Raw genomic sequence first — 13,720 nt, 5'->3', positions numbered from 1 at the left:
TTACTATAGTAGTACACACTCCGCCCACCCTAGAATACCACAGTAGTGCACACTCCACCCTAGATTACTATAGTAGTACACACTCCACCCTACATTACTATAGTAGTACACACTCCGCCCACCCTAGAATACCACAGTAGTGCACACTCCACCCTAGATTACTATAGTAGTACACACTCCACCCTACATTACTATAGTAGTACACACTCCGCCCACCCTAGAATACCACAGTAGTGCACACTCCACCCTACATTACTATAGTAGTACACACTCCACCCTACATTACTATAGTAGTACACACTCCACCATAGATTACTATAGTAATACACACTCCACCCTACATTACTATAGTAGTACACACTTCACCCTAGAATAACACAGTAGTACACACTCCACCCTACATTACTACAGTAATACACACTCCAACCTAGAATACTATAGTAATACACACTCCACCCTACATTACTATAGTAGTACACACTCCACCCTACATTACTATAGTAGTACACTCTCCACCCTAGAATACTATAGTAATACACACTACACCCTAGAATACCACAGTAGTGCACAATCCACCCCAGATTACTATAGTAGTACACACTCCGCCCACCCTAGAATACCACAGTAGTACACACTCCACCCTACATTACTATAGTAGTACACACTCCGCCCACCCTAGAATACCACAGTAGTGCACACTCCACCCTACATTACTATAGTAGTACACACTCCACCATAGATTACGATAGTAGTACACACCCCACCCTACATTACTATAGTAGTACACACTCCGTCCACCCTAGAATACTACAGTAGTGCACACTCCACCCTAGATTACTATAGTAGTACACACTCCACCCTACATTACTATAGTAGTACACACTCCGCCCACCCTAGAATACCACAGTAGTGCACACTCCACCCTACATTACTACAGTAGTACACACTCCACCATAGATTACTATAGTATTACACACTCCACCCTACATTACTATAGTAGTACACACTTCACCCTAGAATACCACAGTAGTACACACTCCACCCTACATTACTATAGTAGTACACACTCCACCATAGATTACTATAGTAATACACACTCCACCCTACATTACTATAGTAGTACACACTCCACCATAGATTACTATAGTAATACACACTCCACCCTACAATACTATAGTAGTACACACTTCACCCTAGAATACCACAGTAGTACACACTCCACCCTACATTACTACAGTAATACACACTCCACCCTAGATTACTACAGTAATACACACTCCACCCTAGAATACTATAGTAATACACACTACACCCTAGAATACCACAGTAGTGCACAATCCACCCTAGAATACCACAGTAGTACACACTCCACCCTAGATTACTAAAGTAATACACACTCCAACCTAGAATACTATAGTAATACACACTCCACCCTACATTACTATAGTAGTACACACTCCACCCTACATTACTATAGTAGTACACACTCCACCCTAGATTACTATAGTAGTACACACTCCACCATAGATTACTATAGTAGTACACACTTCAACCTAGAATACCACAGTAGTACACACTCCACCCTACATTACTATAGTAGTACACACTCCACCATAGATTACTATAGTAATACACACTCCACCCTACATTACTATAGTAGTACACACTTCACCCTAGAATACCACAGTAGTACACACTCCACCCTACATTACTATAGTAGTACACACTCCGCCCACCCTAGAATACCACAGTAGTGCACACTCCACCCTAGATTACTATAGTAGTACACACTCCACCCTACATTACTATAGTAGTACACACTCCGCCCACCCTAGAATACCACAGTAGTGCACACTCCACCCTAGATTACTATAGTAGTACACACTCCACCCTACATTACTATAGTAGTACACACTCCGCCCACCCTAGAATACCACAGTAGTGCACACTCCACCCTAGATTACTATAGTAGTACACACTCCACCCTACATTACAATAGTAGTACACACTCCACCATAGATTACTATAGTAATACACACTCCACCCTACATTACTATAGTAGTACACACTTCACCCTAGAATACCACAGTAGTACACACTCCACCCTACATTACTACAGTAATACACACTCCAACCTAGAATACTATAGTAATACACACTCCACCCTACATTACTATAGTAGTACACACTCCACCCTACATTACTATAGTAGTACACACTCCACCCTAGAATACTATAGTAATACACACTACACCCTAGAATACCACAGTAGTGCACAATCCACCCTAGATTACTATAGTAGTACACACTCCGCCCTAGAATACCACAGTAGTACACACTCCACCATAGTTTACTATAGTAGTACACACTCCGCCCACCCTAGAATACCACAGTAGTACACACTCCACCCTAGATTACTATAGTAGTGCACACTCCACCCTACATTACTATAGTAGTACACACTCCACCCTAGATTACCAACAGGGTCATACTGCATTTATTTGAACTTTTATTTGAACCAGGGTCTGTAGTGACGCCTCTAACACTGAAATGCAGTGCCTTAGACCGCTGTGATACAGCCTAGAATGGAACCAGGGTCTGTAGTGACGCCTCTAACACTGAAATGCAGTGCCTTAGACCGCTGTGATACAGCCTGGAATGGAACCAGGGTCTGTAGTGACACCTCTAACACTGAGATGCAGTGCCTTAGACCGCTGTGATACAGCCTAGAATGGAACCAGGGTCTGTAGTGACGCCTCTAACACTGAAATGCAGTACCTTAGACCGCTGTGATACAGCCTAGAATGGAACCAGGGTCTGTAGTGACGCCTCTAACACTGAAATGCAGTGCCTTAGACCGCTGTGATACAGCCTGGAATGGAACCAAGGTCTGTAGTGACGCCTCTAACACTGAAATGCAGTGCCTTAGACCGCTGTGATACAGCCTGGAATGGAACCAGGGTCTGTAGTGACACCTCTAACACTGAGATGCAGTGCCTTAGACCGCTGTGATACAGCCTGGAATGGAACCAGGGTCTGTAGTGACGCCTCTAACACTGAAATGCAGTGCCTTAGACCGCTGTGATACAGCCTGGAATGGAACCAGGGTCTGTAGTGACACCTCTAACACTGAGATGCAGTGCCTTAGACCGCTGTGATACAGCCTGGAATGGAACCCGGGTCTGTAGTGACGCCTCTAACACTGAAATGCAGTGCCTTAGACAACTGTGATACAGCCTGGAATGGAACCCGGGTCTGTAGTGACGCCTCTAACACTGAAATGCAGTGCCTTAGACAACTGTGATACAGCCTGGAATGGAACCAGGCTCTGTAGTGACGCCTCTAACACTGAAATGCAGTGCCTTAGACCGCTGTGATACAGCCTGGAATGGAACCAGGGTCTGTAGTGACGCCTCTAACACTGAAATGCAGTGCCTTAGACCGCTGTGATACAGCCTGGAATGGAACCAGGGTCTGTAGTGACGCCTCTAACACTGAGATGCAGTGCCTTAGACCGCTGCGATACAGCCTGGAATGGAACCAGGGTCTGTAGTGACGCCTCTAACACTGAGATGCAGTGCCTTAGACCGCTGCGATACAGCCTGGAATGGAACCAGGGTCTGTAGTGACGCCTCTAACACTGAAATGCAGTGCCTTAGACCGCTGTGATACAGCCTGGAATGGAACCAGGGTCTGTAGTGACGCCTCTAACACTGAGATGCAGTGCCTTAGACCGCTGCGCCACTCAGGAGCGTAGTGTACACCACCATATTTTACACATTCTACTACAGACTACAGTCTATGGTGTCTTTGGCTGCGTTTACAAAGGCAGACCAATTCTGATCTTCTAATCAATTGTGTGGCAAAAGAGCTGACTTGATTGGTCAAAACACCAATTAGTGACTAAAAAGATCAGAGTTGTGCTGCCTGTGTAAACACAGTCTGTGTCTTTATCTGGCAATAAAAGTATGTTTTCTCATGTTAATACATTGCTATTAATAAAAAGAGCCCCTAAGGCCCAGTCCTTCACATAACACCTGACCTACAGGGTCAATCAAATCAAAAGTTATTCAAGAGTGAATTACCTATTCATAGAATGAGGGAATATTATTCTGTCTTTCATTTGGGAGTAAAGAGAAGCAATAATATCTCTAGTTGGAGGAGGTGATGATGAGATGGAGGACTAGATGTATTCCGTCCATCCTTCCCTCCTCCTCCCGCCATCCGACTGGAGGTATTAAAAGCCCATCTATTTCCCAGGTCTGTTGTCTGATGCATCACTGGGATGTATATGCTCCTGGTCATATGTTTGGAGTGCTGGGTAATTGATTGTCCTGGGGGCGTTCTCTCCTAGTGTTCACCTCGCCATGAATATCCCTCTCTTCCTTAACCCCCCCCCACATACCCGACCCATGGGATGCACCGACCAACGCGCCCCCTCCCCCTCTCTTCTCTGGGAGCCTGTGATATATGACCATTCCCCTGCACACACACATACAAACTGATCCCATGCCCCTCCACACGCACATACACACTGATACCATGCCCCTCCACACGCACATACACACTGATCCCATGCCCCTCCACACACACATACAAACTGATACCATGCCCCTCCACACACACATACAAACTGATACCATGCCCCTCCACACACACATACAAACTGATACCATGCCCCTCCACACACACATACAAACTGATACCATGTCCCTCCACACACACATACAAACTGATACCATGCCCCTCCACACACACATACAAACTGATACCATGCCCCTCCACACACACATACAAACTGATACCATGCCCCTCCACACACACATACAAACTGATACCATGCCCCTCCACACACACATACAAACTGATACCATGCCCCTCCACACACACATACAAACTGATACCATGCCCCAGTGGAGATAGTGTGTGGTCAGACACCAGAGAAACACAGCTGATGCTATGCCAGGCAGCTTTCTGAACTCTCTATGTCAGACACCAGAGAAACACAGCTGATGTTATGCCAGCCAGCTTTCTGAACTCTCTATGTCAGAGACCAGAGAAACACAGCTTATGTTATGTCAGAGACCAGAGAAACACAGCTGATGCTATGCCAGGCAGCTTTCTGAACTCTCTATGTCAGACACCAGAGAAACACAGCTGATGTTATGCCAGCCAGCTTTCTGAACTCTCTATGTCAGAGACCAGAGAAACACAGCTGATGTTATGCCAGGCAGCTTTCTGAACTCTCTATGTCAGACACCAGAGAAACACAGCTGATGTTATGCCAGCCAGCTTTCTGAACTCTCTATGTCAGAGACCAGAGAAACACAGCTTATGTTATGTCAGAGACCAGAGAAACACAGCTGATGCTATGCCAGGCAGCTTTCTGAACTCTCTATGTCAGAGACCAGAGAAACACAGCTGATGCTATGCCAGGCAGCTTTCTGAACTCACTATGTCAGAGACCAGAGAAACACAGCTGATGTTATGCCAGGCAGCTTTCTGAACTCTCTGTCAGACACCAGAGAAACACAGCTGATGTTATGCCAGCCAGCTTTCTGAACTCTCTATGTCAGAGACCAGATAAACACAGCTGATGCTATGTCAGACACCAGAGAAGCACAGCTGATGTTATGCCAGGCAGCTTTCTGAACTCTCTATGTCAGACACCAGAGAAACACAGCTGATGTTATGCCAAGCAGCTTTCTGAACTCTCTATGTCAGACACCAGAGAAACACAGCTGATGTTATGCCAGGCAGCTTTCTGAACTCTCTATGTCAGAGACCAGAGCAGGTGAAATGTGACTGTAGGGGTCAGTGACCTGAAATGACTTCTCCAGATCATACTCTCTAACATCACTAACTGTCCCCACGCAGACACACGCACGCACACATACACCCGCACACAAAATACAAGCCCACACACACTCCTTTGTGCCTGAACTCTGAACATGGGGCTGGTTACCCTTACTTAAAAAACACATATCACATATGGAAAATCGCATGATTTCACATGAAAATGCAAGTGAAATCATGTGAAAACACGTGTTTTTAGAAAACTTCACATGTGTATTTTCATGGTTTACATGTTGTCACACGTTATCACATTAACGTCACATAAGATCCCCGTGTTTTTGTGGTTTTCATTTGTTTAGTTTTTTCTGTAAGTGTATCTGCGAGGCAGAAGATGAAGCATGGGCCTCCTGAGCCTGGTTCCACCTGTCTGAGGAGGGAATTTCCTCTAAAATACCATGGAAATATCAACAGAAGCAGTACCGTGAAATCAAGTGCTACGAACCCACAGTACCTATAGCTCCCTCTTCAATAACACACCAGTAAACACTACATTAACATCGCGGCCCACTTTATAGGATGGACAGGGTACCTGCTGGGATTAGCTAGCAGCTACAGGAGTGGAGTAAGCTAAGGTACACAACCTCATCACAGCAACACATGGAGGAGGGGAATGGTTCCTGTGCTCAGTGGGGGAGACATACAGAATGAAATAGAACACTATATACATTATACACTATCTCTATGGGGAAGCCAGACCAGGTGTACAAGAGAATAGAGGCAGCACCTTCTCTGTGAGTCTATGGGGGAGAAAGAGGAGAGAAATGGCTTCTTCCCCTCAGGGCTAATGGAGCGTGAAGTGGACGGGCACCGTAACTGCAGATGCAATCAAGAAGCGGCAATAACCTGTGAAATGCAAACTGTTCCCGTCGCTGACAATGGAATGGGGCAACATGATCGCTAAGACACACACACACACACACACACACACACACACACACACACACACACACACACACACACACACACACACACACACACACACACACACACACACACACACACACACACACACACACACACACACACACACACACACACACACACACACACACACACACCCCTTCAATGGCTGAACATACTCGGTTCTTTAGTGGGTTGGGTGATGATGCATGCCACTCACATCAAGTCGTTGATTTCAAGGACAGTGGTTTTACCATTTTTGGGCAAGAGAGTACTTGTTCCCTTCACAGCATGATTGACCAGTGGTTATCATGTTACTGTTACCTTTTCCATGTGCAACACCTGCAACCGTTCTCATGTCAAACTGTAATACTTTGATCAGTTAATAAGAAAGGAGACAGTGTACTATGTGTGGAGGTGTCTTCTAATCAGGTCGTCAAGGATACGCTTCTCAATGGGATGGAATTGCAATATGTATATCGCAAATTACAATTTAAATGTCACCTTTCAGAATGAATGAATCTTTGTAATTGTATTGGATTCAAGGGTAAATCTGATGTGTTTCAAGGGCCTTAAAATGTGTAGGAAGTAAACGGATCGTGTTTGAGAATTTAACCACCAAAGAAATCTCTTTATCATTCACCTGCACTAGTTCCTCTCATCCATCCATCTTTCTCCTGGGAGAGAGTCCCACCAGCCAGTTCTGTACTTCAGACACATAGAGACAGTATAGGATCAACCCTCTTGAAGGGTACAGTGTGTGGATGCTGGGGGAATTTCTGTCAGAAATCAAGGTAAGATGGAGGAATCAAACAAGTACTACTTTAATTTCAACAGACTTGGGAAAAGTTCTGCTCTTGCTGGTGTGCTAATCACCTGATACAGCGTGTTGGATATAAACCTGCTGAGCCTAGCAACAACACACCCACATACGCACGCACGCACGCACGCACGCACGCACACACACACACACACACACACACACACACACACACACACACACACACACACACACACACACACACACACACACACACACACACACACACACACACACACACACACACACTATCATTAAAAGTGAGAAATGCAATCCACTTAAAAAGTTAAAAGTGCAAGAGCAGAGAGCTGAAGGATTTAAATCCACTAGAGGATGAATAGGATGGTGTGTGTCTGTGTGTGTTTAAATCCACTAGGGAATGAATAGGATGGTGTGTGTCTGTGTGTGTTTAAATCCACTAGGGAATGAATAGGATGGTGTGTGTGTTTGTGTGTGTTTAAATCCACTAGAGGATGAATAGGATGGTGTGTGTGTTTGTGTGTGTTTAAATCCACTAGGGGATGAATAGGATGGTGTGTGTCTGTGTGTGTTTAAATCCACTAGGGGATGAATAGGATGGTGTGTGTGTTTGTGTGTGTTTAAATCCACTAGAGGATGAATAGGATGGTGTGTGTGTCTGTGTGTTTAAATCCACTAGAGGATGAATAGGATGGTGTGTGTGTTTAAATCCACTAGGGGATGAATAGGATGGTGTGTGTGTGTGTGTGTTTAAATCCACTAGGGAATGAATAGGATGGTGTGTGTGTCTGTGTGTGTTTAAATCCACTAGGGGATGAATAGGATGGTGTGTGTCTGTGTGTGTTTAAATCCACTAGGGGATGAATAGGATGGTGTGTGTCTGTGTGTGTTTAAATCCACTAGGGGATGAATAGGATGGTGTGTGTCTGTGTGTGTTTAAATCCACTAGAGGATGAATAGGATGGTGTGTGTGTCTGTGTGTGTTTCAATAAACTAGAGGATGAATAGGATGGTGTGTGTGTCTGTGTGTGTTTAAATCAACTAGAGGATGAATAGGATGGTGTGTGTCTGTGTGTGTTTAAATCCACTAGAGGATGAATAGGATGGTGTGTGTGTCTGTGTGTGTTTAAATCCACTAGAGGATGAATAGGATGGTGTGTGTCTGTGTGTGTTTAAATCCACTAGAGGATGAATAGGATGGTGTGTGTCTGTGTGTGTTTAAATCGACTAGAGGATGAATAGGATGGTGTGTGTCTGTGTGTGTTTAAATCAACTAGAGGATGAATAGGATGGTGTGTGTGTTTAAATCCACTAGAGGATGAATAGGATGGTGTGTGTCTGTGTGTTTAAATCCACTAGAGGATGAATACGATGGTGTGTGTGTCTGTGTGTGTTTAAATCAACTAGAGGATGAATAGGATGGTGTGTGTGTATGTGTGTGTTTAAATCCACTAGGGAATGAATAGGATGGTGTGTGTGTTTGTGTGTGTTTAAATCCACTAGAGGATGAATAGGATGGTGTGTGTCTGTGTGTGTTTAAATCCACTAGGGAATGAATATGATAGTGTGTGTGTTTGTGTGTGTTTAAATCCACTAGAGGATGAATAGGATGGCCCCAACCCATGTGTGTGTCTGTGTGTGTTTAAATCCACTAGGAATGAATAGGATGGTGTGTGTGTCTGTGTGTATTTAAATCCACTAGAAGATGAACAGGATGGTGTGTGTCTGTGTGTGTTTAAATCCACTAGAAGATGTACAGGATGGTGTGTGTATTTAAATCCACTAGGGGATGAACAGGATGGTGTGTGTATTTAAATCCACTAGAGGATGAACAGGATGGTGTGTGTGTCTGTGTGTGTTTAAATCCACTAGGGAATGAATAGGATGGTGTGTGTCTGTGTGTGTTTAAATCCACTAGAAGATGAACAGGATGGTGTGTGTGTCTGTGTGTGTTTAAATCCACTAGGGAATGAATAGGATGGTGTGTGTATTTAAATCCACTAGAGGATGAACAGGATGGTGTGTGTATTTAAATCCACTAGAAGATGAACAGGATGGTGTGTGTGTCTGTGTGTGTTTAAATCCACTAGGGGATGAACAGGATGGTGTGTGTATTTAAATCCACTAGAGGATGAACAGGATGGTGTGTGTATTTAAATCCACTAGGGGATGTACAGGATGGTGTGTGTATTTAAATCCACTAGGGGATGAACAGGATGGTGTGTGTATTTAAATCCACTAGAGGATGAACAGGATGGTGTGTGTATTTAAATTCACTAGGGGATGTACAGGATGGTGTGTGTATTTAAATCCACTAGGGGATGAATAGGATGGTGTGTGTATTTAAATCCACTAGAGGATGAATAGGATGGTGTGTGTGTCTGTGTGTGTTTAAATCCACTAGGGAATGAATAGGATGGTGTGTGTCTGTGTGTGTTTAAATCCACTAGAAGATGAACAGGATGGTGTGTGTGTATGTGTGTGTTTAAATCCACTAGGGAATGAATAGGATGGTGTGTGTGTTTGTGTGTGTTTAAATCCACTAGAGGATGAATAGGATGGTGTGTGTCTGTGTGTGTTTAAATCCACTAGGGAATGAATATGATAGTGTGTGTGTTTGTGTGTATTTAAATCCACTAGAGGATGAACAGGATGGTGTGTGTATTTAAATTCACTAGGGGATGTACAGGATGGTGTGTGTATTTAAATCCACTAGGGGATGAATAGGATGGTGTGTGTATTTAAATCCACTAGAGGATGAATAGGATGGTGTGTGTCTGTGTGTTTAAATCCACTAGAGGATGAATACGATGGTGTGTGTGTCTGTGTGTGTTTAAATCAACTAGAGGATGAATAGGATGGTGTGTGTGTATGTGTGTGTTTAAATCCACTAGGGAATGAATAGGATGGTGTGTGTGTTTGTGTGTGTTTAAATCCACTAGAGGATGAATAGGATGGTGTGTGTCTGTGTGTGTTTAAATCCACTAGGGAATGAATATGATAGTGTGTGTGTTTGTGTGTGTTTAAATCCACTAGAGGATGAATAGGATGGTGTGTGTGTCTGTGTGTGTTTAAATCCACTAGGGAATGAATAGGATGGTGTGTGTGTCTGTGTGTATTTAAATCCACTAGAAGATGAACAGGATGGTGTGTGTCTGTGTGTGTTTAAATCCACTAGAAGATGTACAGGATGGTGTGTGTATTTAAATCCACTAGGGGATGAATAGGATGGTGTGTGTATTTAAATCCACTAGAGGATGAACAGGATGGTGTGTGTGTCTGTGTGTGTTTAAATCCACTAGGGAATGAATAGGATGGTGTGTGTCTGTGTGTGTTTAAATCCACTAGAAGATGAACAGGATGGTGTGTGTGTCTGTGTGTGTTTAAATCCACTAGGGAATGAATAGGATGGTGTGTGTATTTAAATCCACTAGAGGATGAACAGGATGGTGTGTGTATTTAAATCCACTAGAAGATGAACAGGATGGTGTGTGTGTCTGTGTGTGTTTAAATCCACTAGGGGATGAACAGGATGGTGTGTGTATTTAAATCCACTAGAGGATGAACAGGATGGTGTGTGTATTTAAATCCACTAGGGGATGAACAGGATGGTGTGTGTATTTAAATCCACTAGAGGATGAACAGGATGGTGTGTGTATTTAAATCCACTAGGGGATGTACAGGATGGTGTGTGTATTTAAATCCACTAGGGGATGAACAGGATGGTGTGTGTATTTAAATCCACTAGAGGATGAACAGGATGGTGTGTGTATTTAAATTCACTAGGGGATGTACAGGATGGTGTGTGTATTTAAATCCACTAGGGGATGAATAGGATGGTGTGTGTATTTAAATCCACTAGAGGATGAATAGGATGGTGTGTGTGTCTGTGTGTGTTTAAATCCACTAGGGAATGAATAGGATGGTGTGTGTCTGTGTGTGTTTAAATCCACTAGAAGATGAACAGGATGGTGTGTGTGTCTGTGTGTGTTTAAATCCACTAGGGAATGAATAGGATGGTGTGTGTCTGTGTGTGTTTAAATCCACTAGAAGATGAACAGGATGGTGTGTGTATTTAAATCCACTAGAAGATGAACAGGATGGTGTGTGTGTTTAAATCCACTAGAGGATGAATAGGATGGTGTGTGTGTCTGTGTGTGTTTAAATCCACTAGGGAATGAATAGGATGGTGTGTGTGTCTGTGTGTATTTAAATCCACTAGAAGATGAACAGGATGGTGTGTGTCTGTGTGTGTTTAAATCCACTAGGGGATGAACAGGATGGTGTGTGTATTTAAATCCACTAGGGGATGAACAGGATGGTGTGTGTGTCCCTCTTATTCCAGGAAACTTACATAGCGGTGTGGTTTGGTATTCATTTTTGGGATTAGAGATGTGGGATTTAGACAAACTAATTAACACTTTGGACATTCCCATAGAAAAGCATTTCTGGAACCGGCAGTACTAACAACGGTGTGTGTGTGTGTGTGCATGTGTGTGTGAGATTGAGACTCACACTCTTTGGACATGCCCACGCCAAAGCACTTCTGGAGCCGGCAGTACTGACAGCGGTTCCTGGTCACCTTGTTGATGTTGCAGTTCTTGTCCCGGTGACACGTGTAGACCATGTTCTTCTGGATGGATCTACGGAAAAAACCCTGAGGTGGGAGGGGGGAGAGAAAGAGAGAAAGAGAGAGAGAGAGAGAGAGAGAGAGAGAGAGAGAGAGAGAGAAAGACATCAGAGAGAGAGAGAGAGAGATAAAAGAAATAAAAAATATAAATAAATAAATAAACACCCCAGTGGCAGTTGGTGCCGTTTAAGACATCAGTCTTTCTGGTAAAACATGAGTCATGACTACATTTCTCACACCGGATAAAAGGTCAAATAAAAAAATATAAATAAATAAATAAACACCCCAGTGGCAGTTGGTGCCGTTTAAGACGATTTTTGTTCATGAGCATGTCCTTATTTCTATTACAGCATATTGGATGACTGTGATTCATATTCCATTCACCCAGCTCAATGTAACATCGATAGATTTAGGCTACTACATGATACTCTAATTTTCCCTATACCCATCATGAGGTTGATACAACCTAGCCTATGAATGAAAGTTTACAACGTAGGTGCACACAGGTCGAGACATATTTGAGATGACAGACAGTGACATTCAATACTGTCTTGCACACTCTTGCCTGAATCTAGCTGATCTAGGGTGTAATCATTAGTCCAACAGTTGCAAACGAGAGTTTCTATTGGACAAATTCAGGTATGTTTATCCTTATTTTGTTCCGTTTGCTTCCGTTTAAGAAACGTTTTTCAACAGAATTGGCTGAATGAATACACCCCTGATCACATGTAAACACAGTTCACTTTCATTGCAGCCACGTTGTATTCCTTCTCGCATCTACATGCTCTCCTCCTCTCACCTCTTCCTTTCACTTGTGGACTTCCAATGCGCCTGTGACCAGGCGAAAGAGCTCTAATAGGCTTGAGGACGTCCTCCGGAAGTTGTCATAATTACTGTATAAGTCTATGGAATGGGGTGAGAACCATAAGGTTTTGAATTGAAGCAGATATACCCAGAGGAGGATGGAAGATAGCTGTCCTCCGGCTACACCATTGTGCTACCCTACAGAGTGCTGCTGAGGCTACTGTAGACATTCTTTGCAAAATAGTGTGTTTTAATACATTTTTTGGTTATATTTAGTATTGTTTTAGCAAAAACATTTATTGAGGAGGATGGTCCTCCCCTTCCTCCTCTGAGGAGCCTCCACTGAAATATTGCTTGACTGCATTCAGCTCAGGATGCACCAAGTGACATAGTGACAGTGAGTCAGAGCAACGTGTGTGAGTGTGAGAGATAATCAGAAGGAGAGTCGTAGAGGATGTTAACATTGAATGTTAAGTCAAGCCAAGCTAAGTGATGTTCGGTGAAGTGACTTTCTATGAATGCTGGTGTAATTGAACATAATAGGAGAATGAACCTCCCCCTCCAAAAAAACATGGTTTAAGTCTACAGTGTGTCCAAAAATAACTATGCTGTCACTGTTTTGTACCTGTTGCTTCTACACAATAAGTCATATGATTTCCATATCAACACAGTCAAAGCAGGGGGAGAGAGATGAGAGGTATCCGAGGGACAAAAGGAGGAATTCAAGCAGC

General features: G+C 43.5%; 1 protein-coding gene across 1 annotated transcript in view; it reads right to left on the bottom strand.

Moving 5' to 3' along the window:
• Positions 1 to 13,720, bottom strand: part of LOC124013407 (retinoic acid receptor alpha-A-like) — a 150,105-nt gene that overhangs the window by 79,331 nt on the left and 57,054 nt on the right. The window contains exon 3 of the mRNA XM_046327750.1: positions 12,071 to 12,212. Coding sequence (XP_046183706.1) covers positions 12,071 to 12,212 — 142 coding nt within the window. The remainder of the gene's footprint in view (positions 1 to 12,070; positions 12,213 to 13,720) is intronic.

Source organism: Oncorhynchus gorbuscha, linkage group LG24 (assembly GCF_021184085.1).
Source record: "Oncorhynchus gorbuscha isolate QuinsamMale2020 ecotype Even-year linkage group LG24, OgorEven_v1.0, whole genome shotgun sequence".
Lineage (NCBI taxonomy): Eukaryota > Metazoa > Chordata > Actinopteri > Salmoniformes > Salmonidae > Oncorhynchus > Oncorhynchus gorbuscha.
This window is presented reverse-complemented; position numbering and strand designations above follow the sequence as displayed.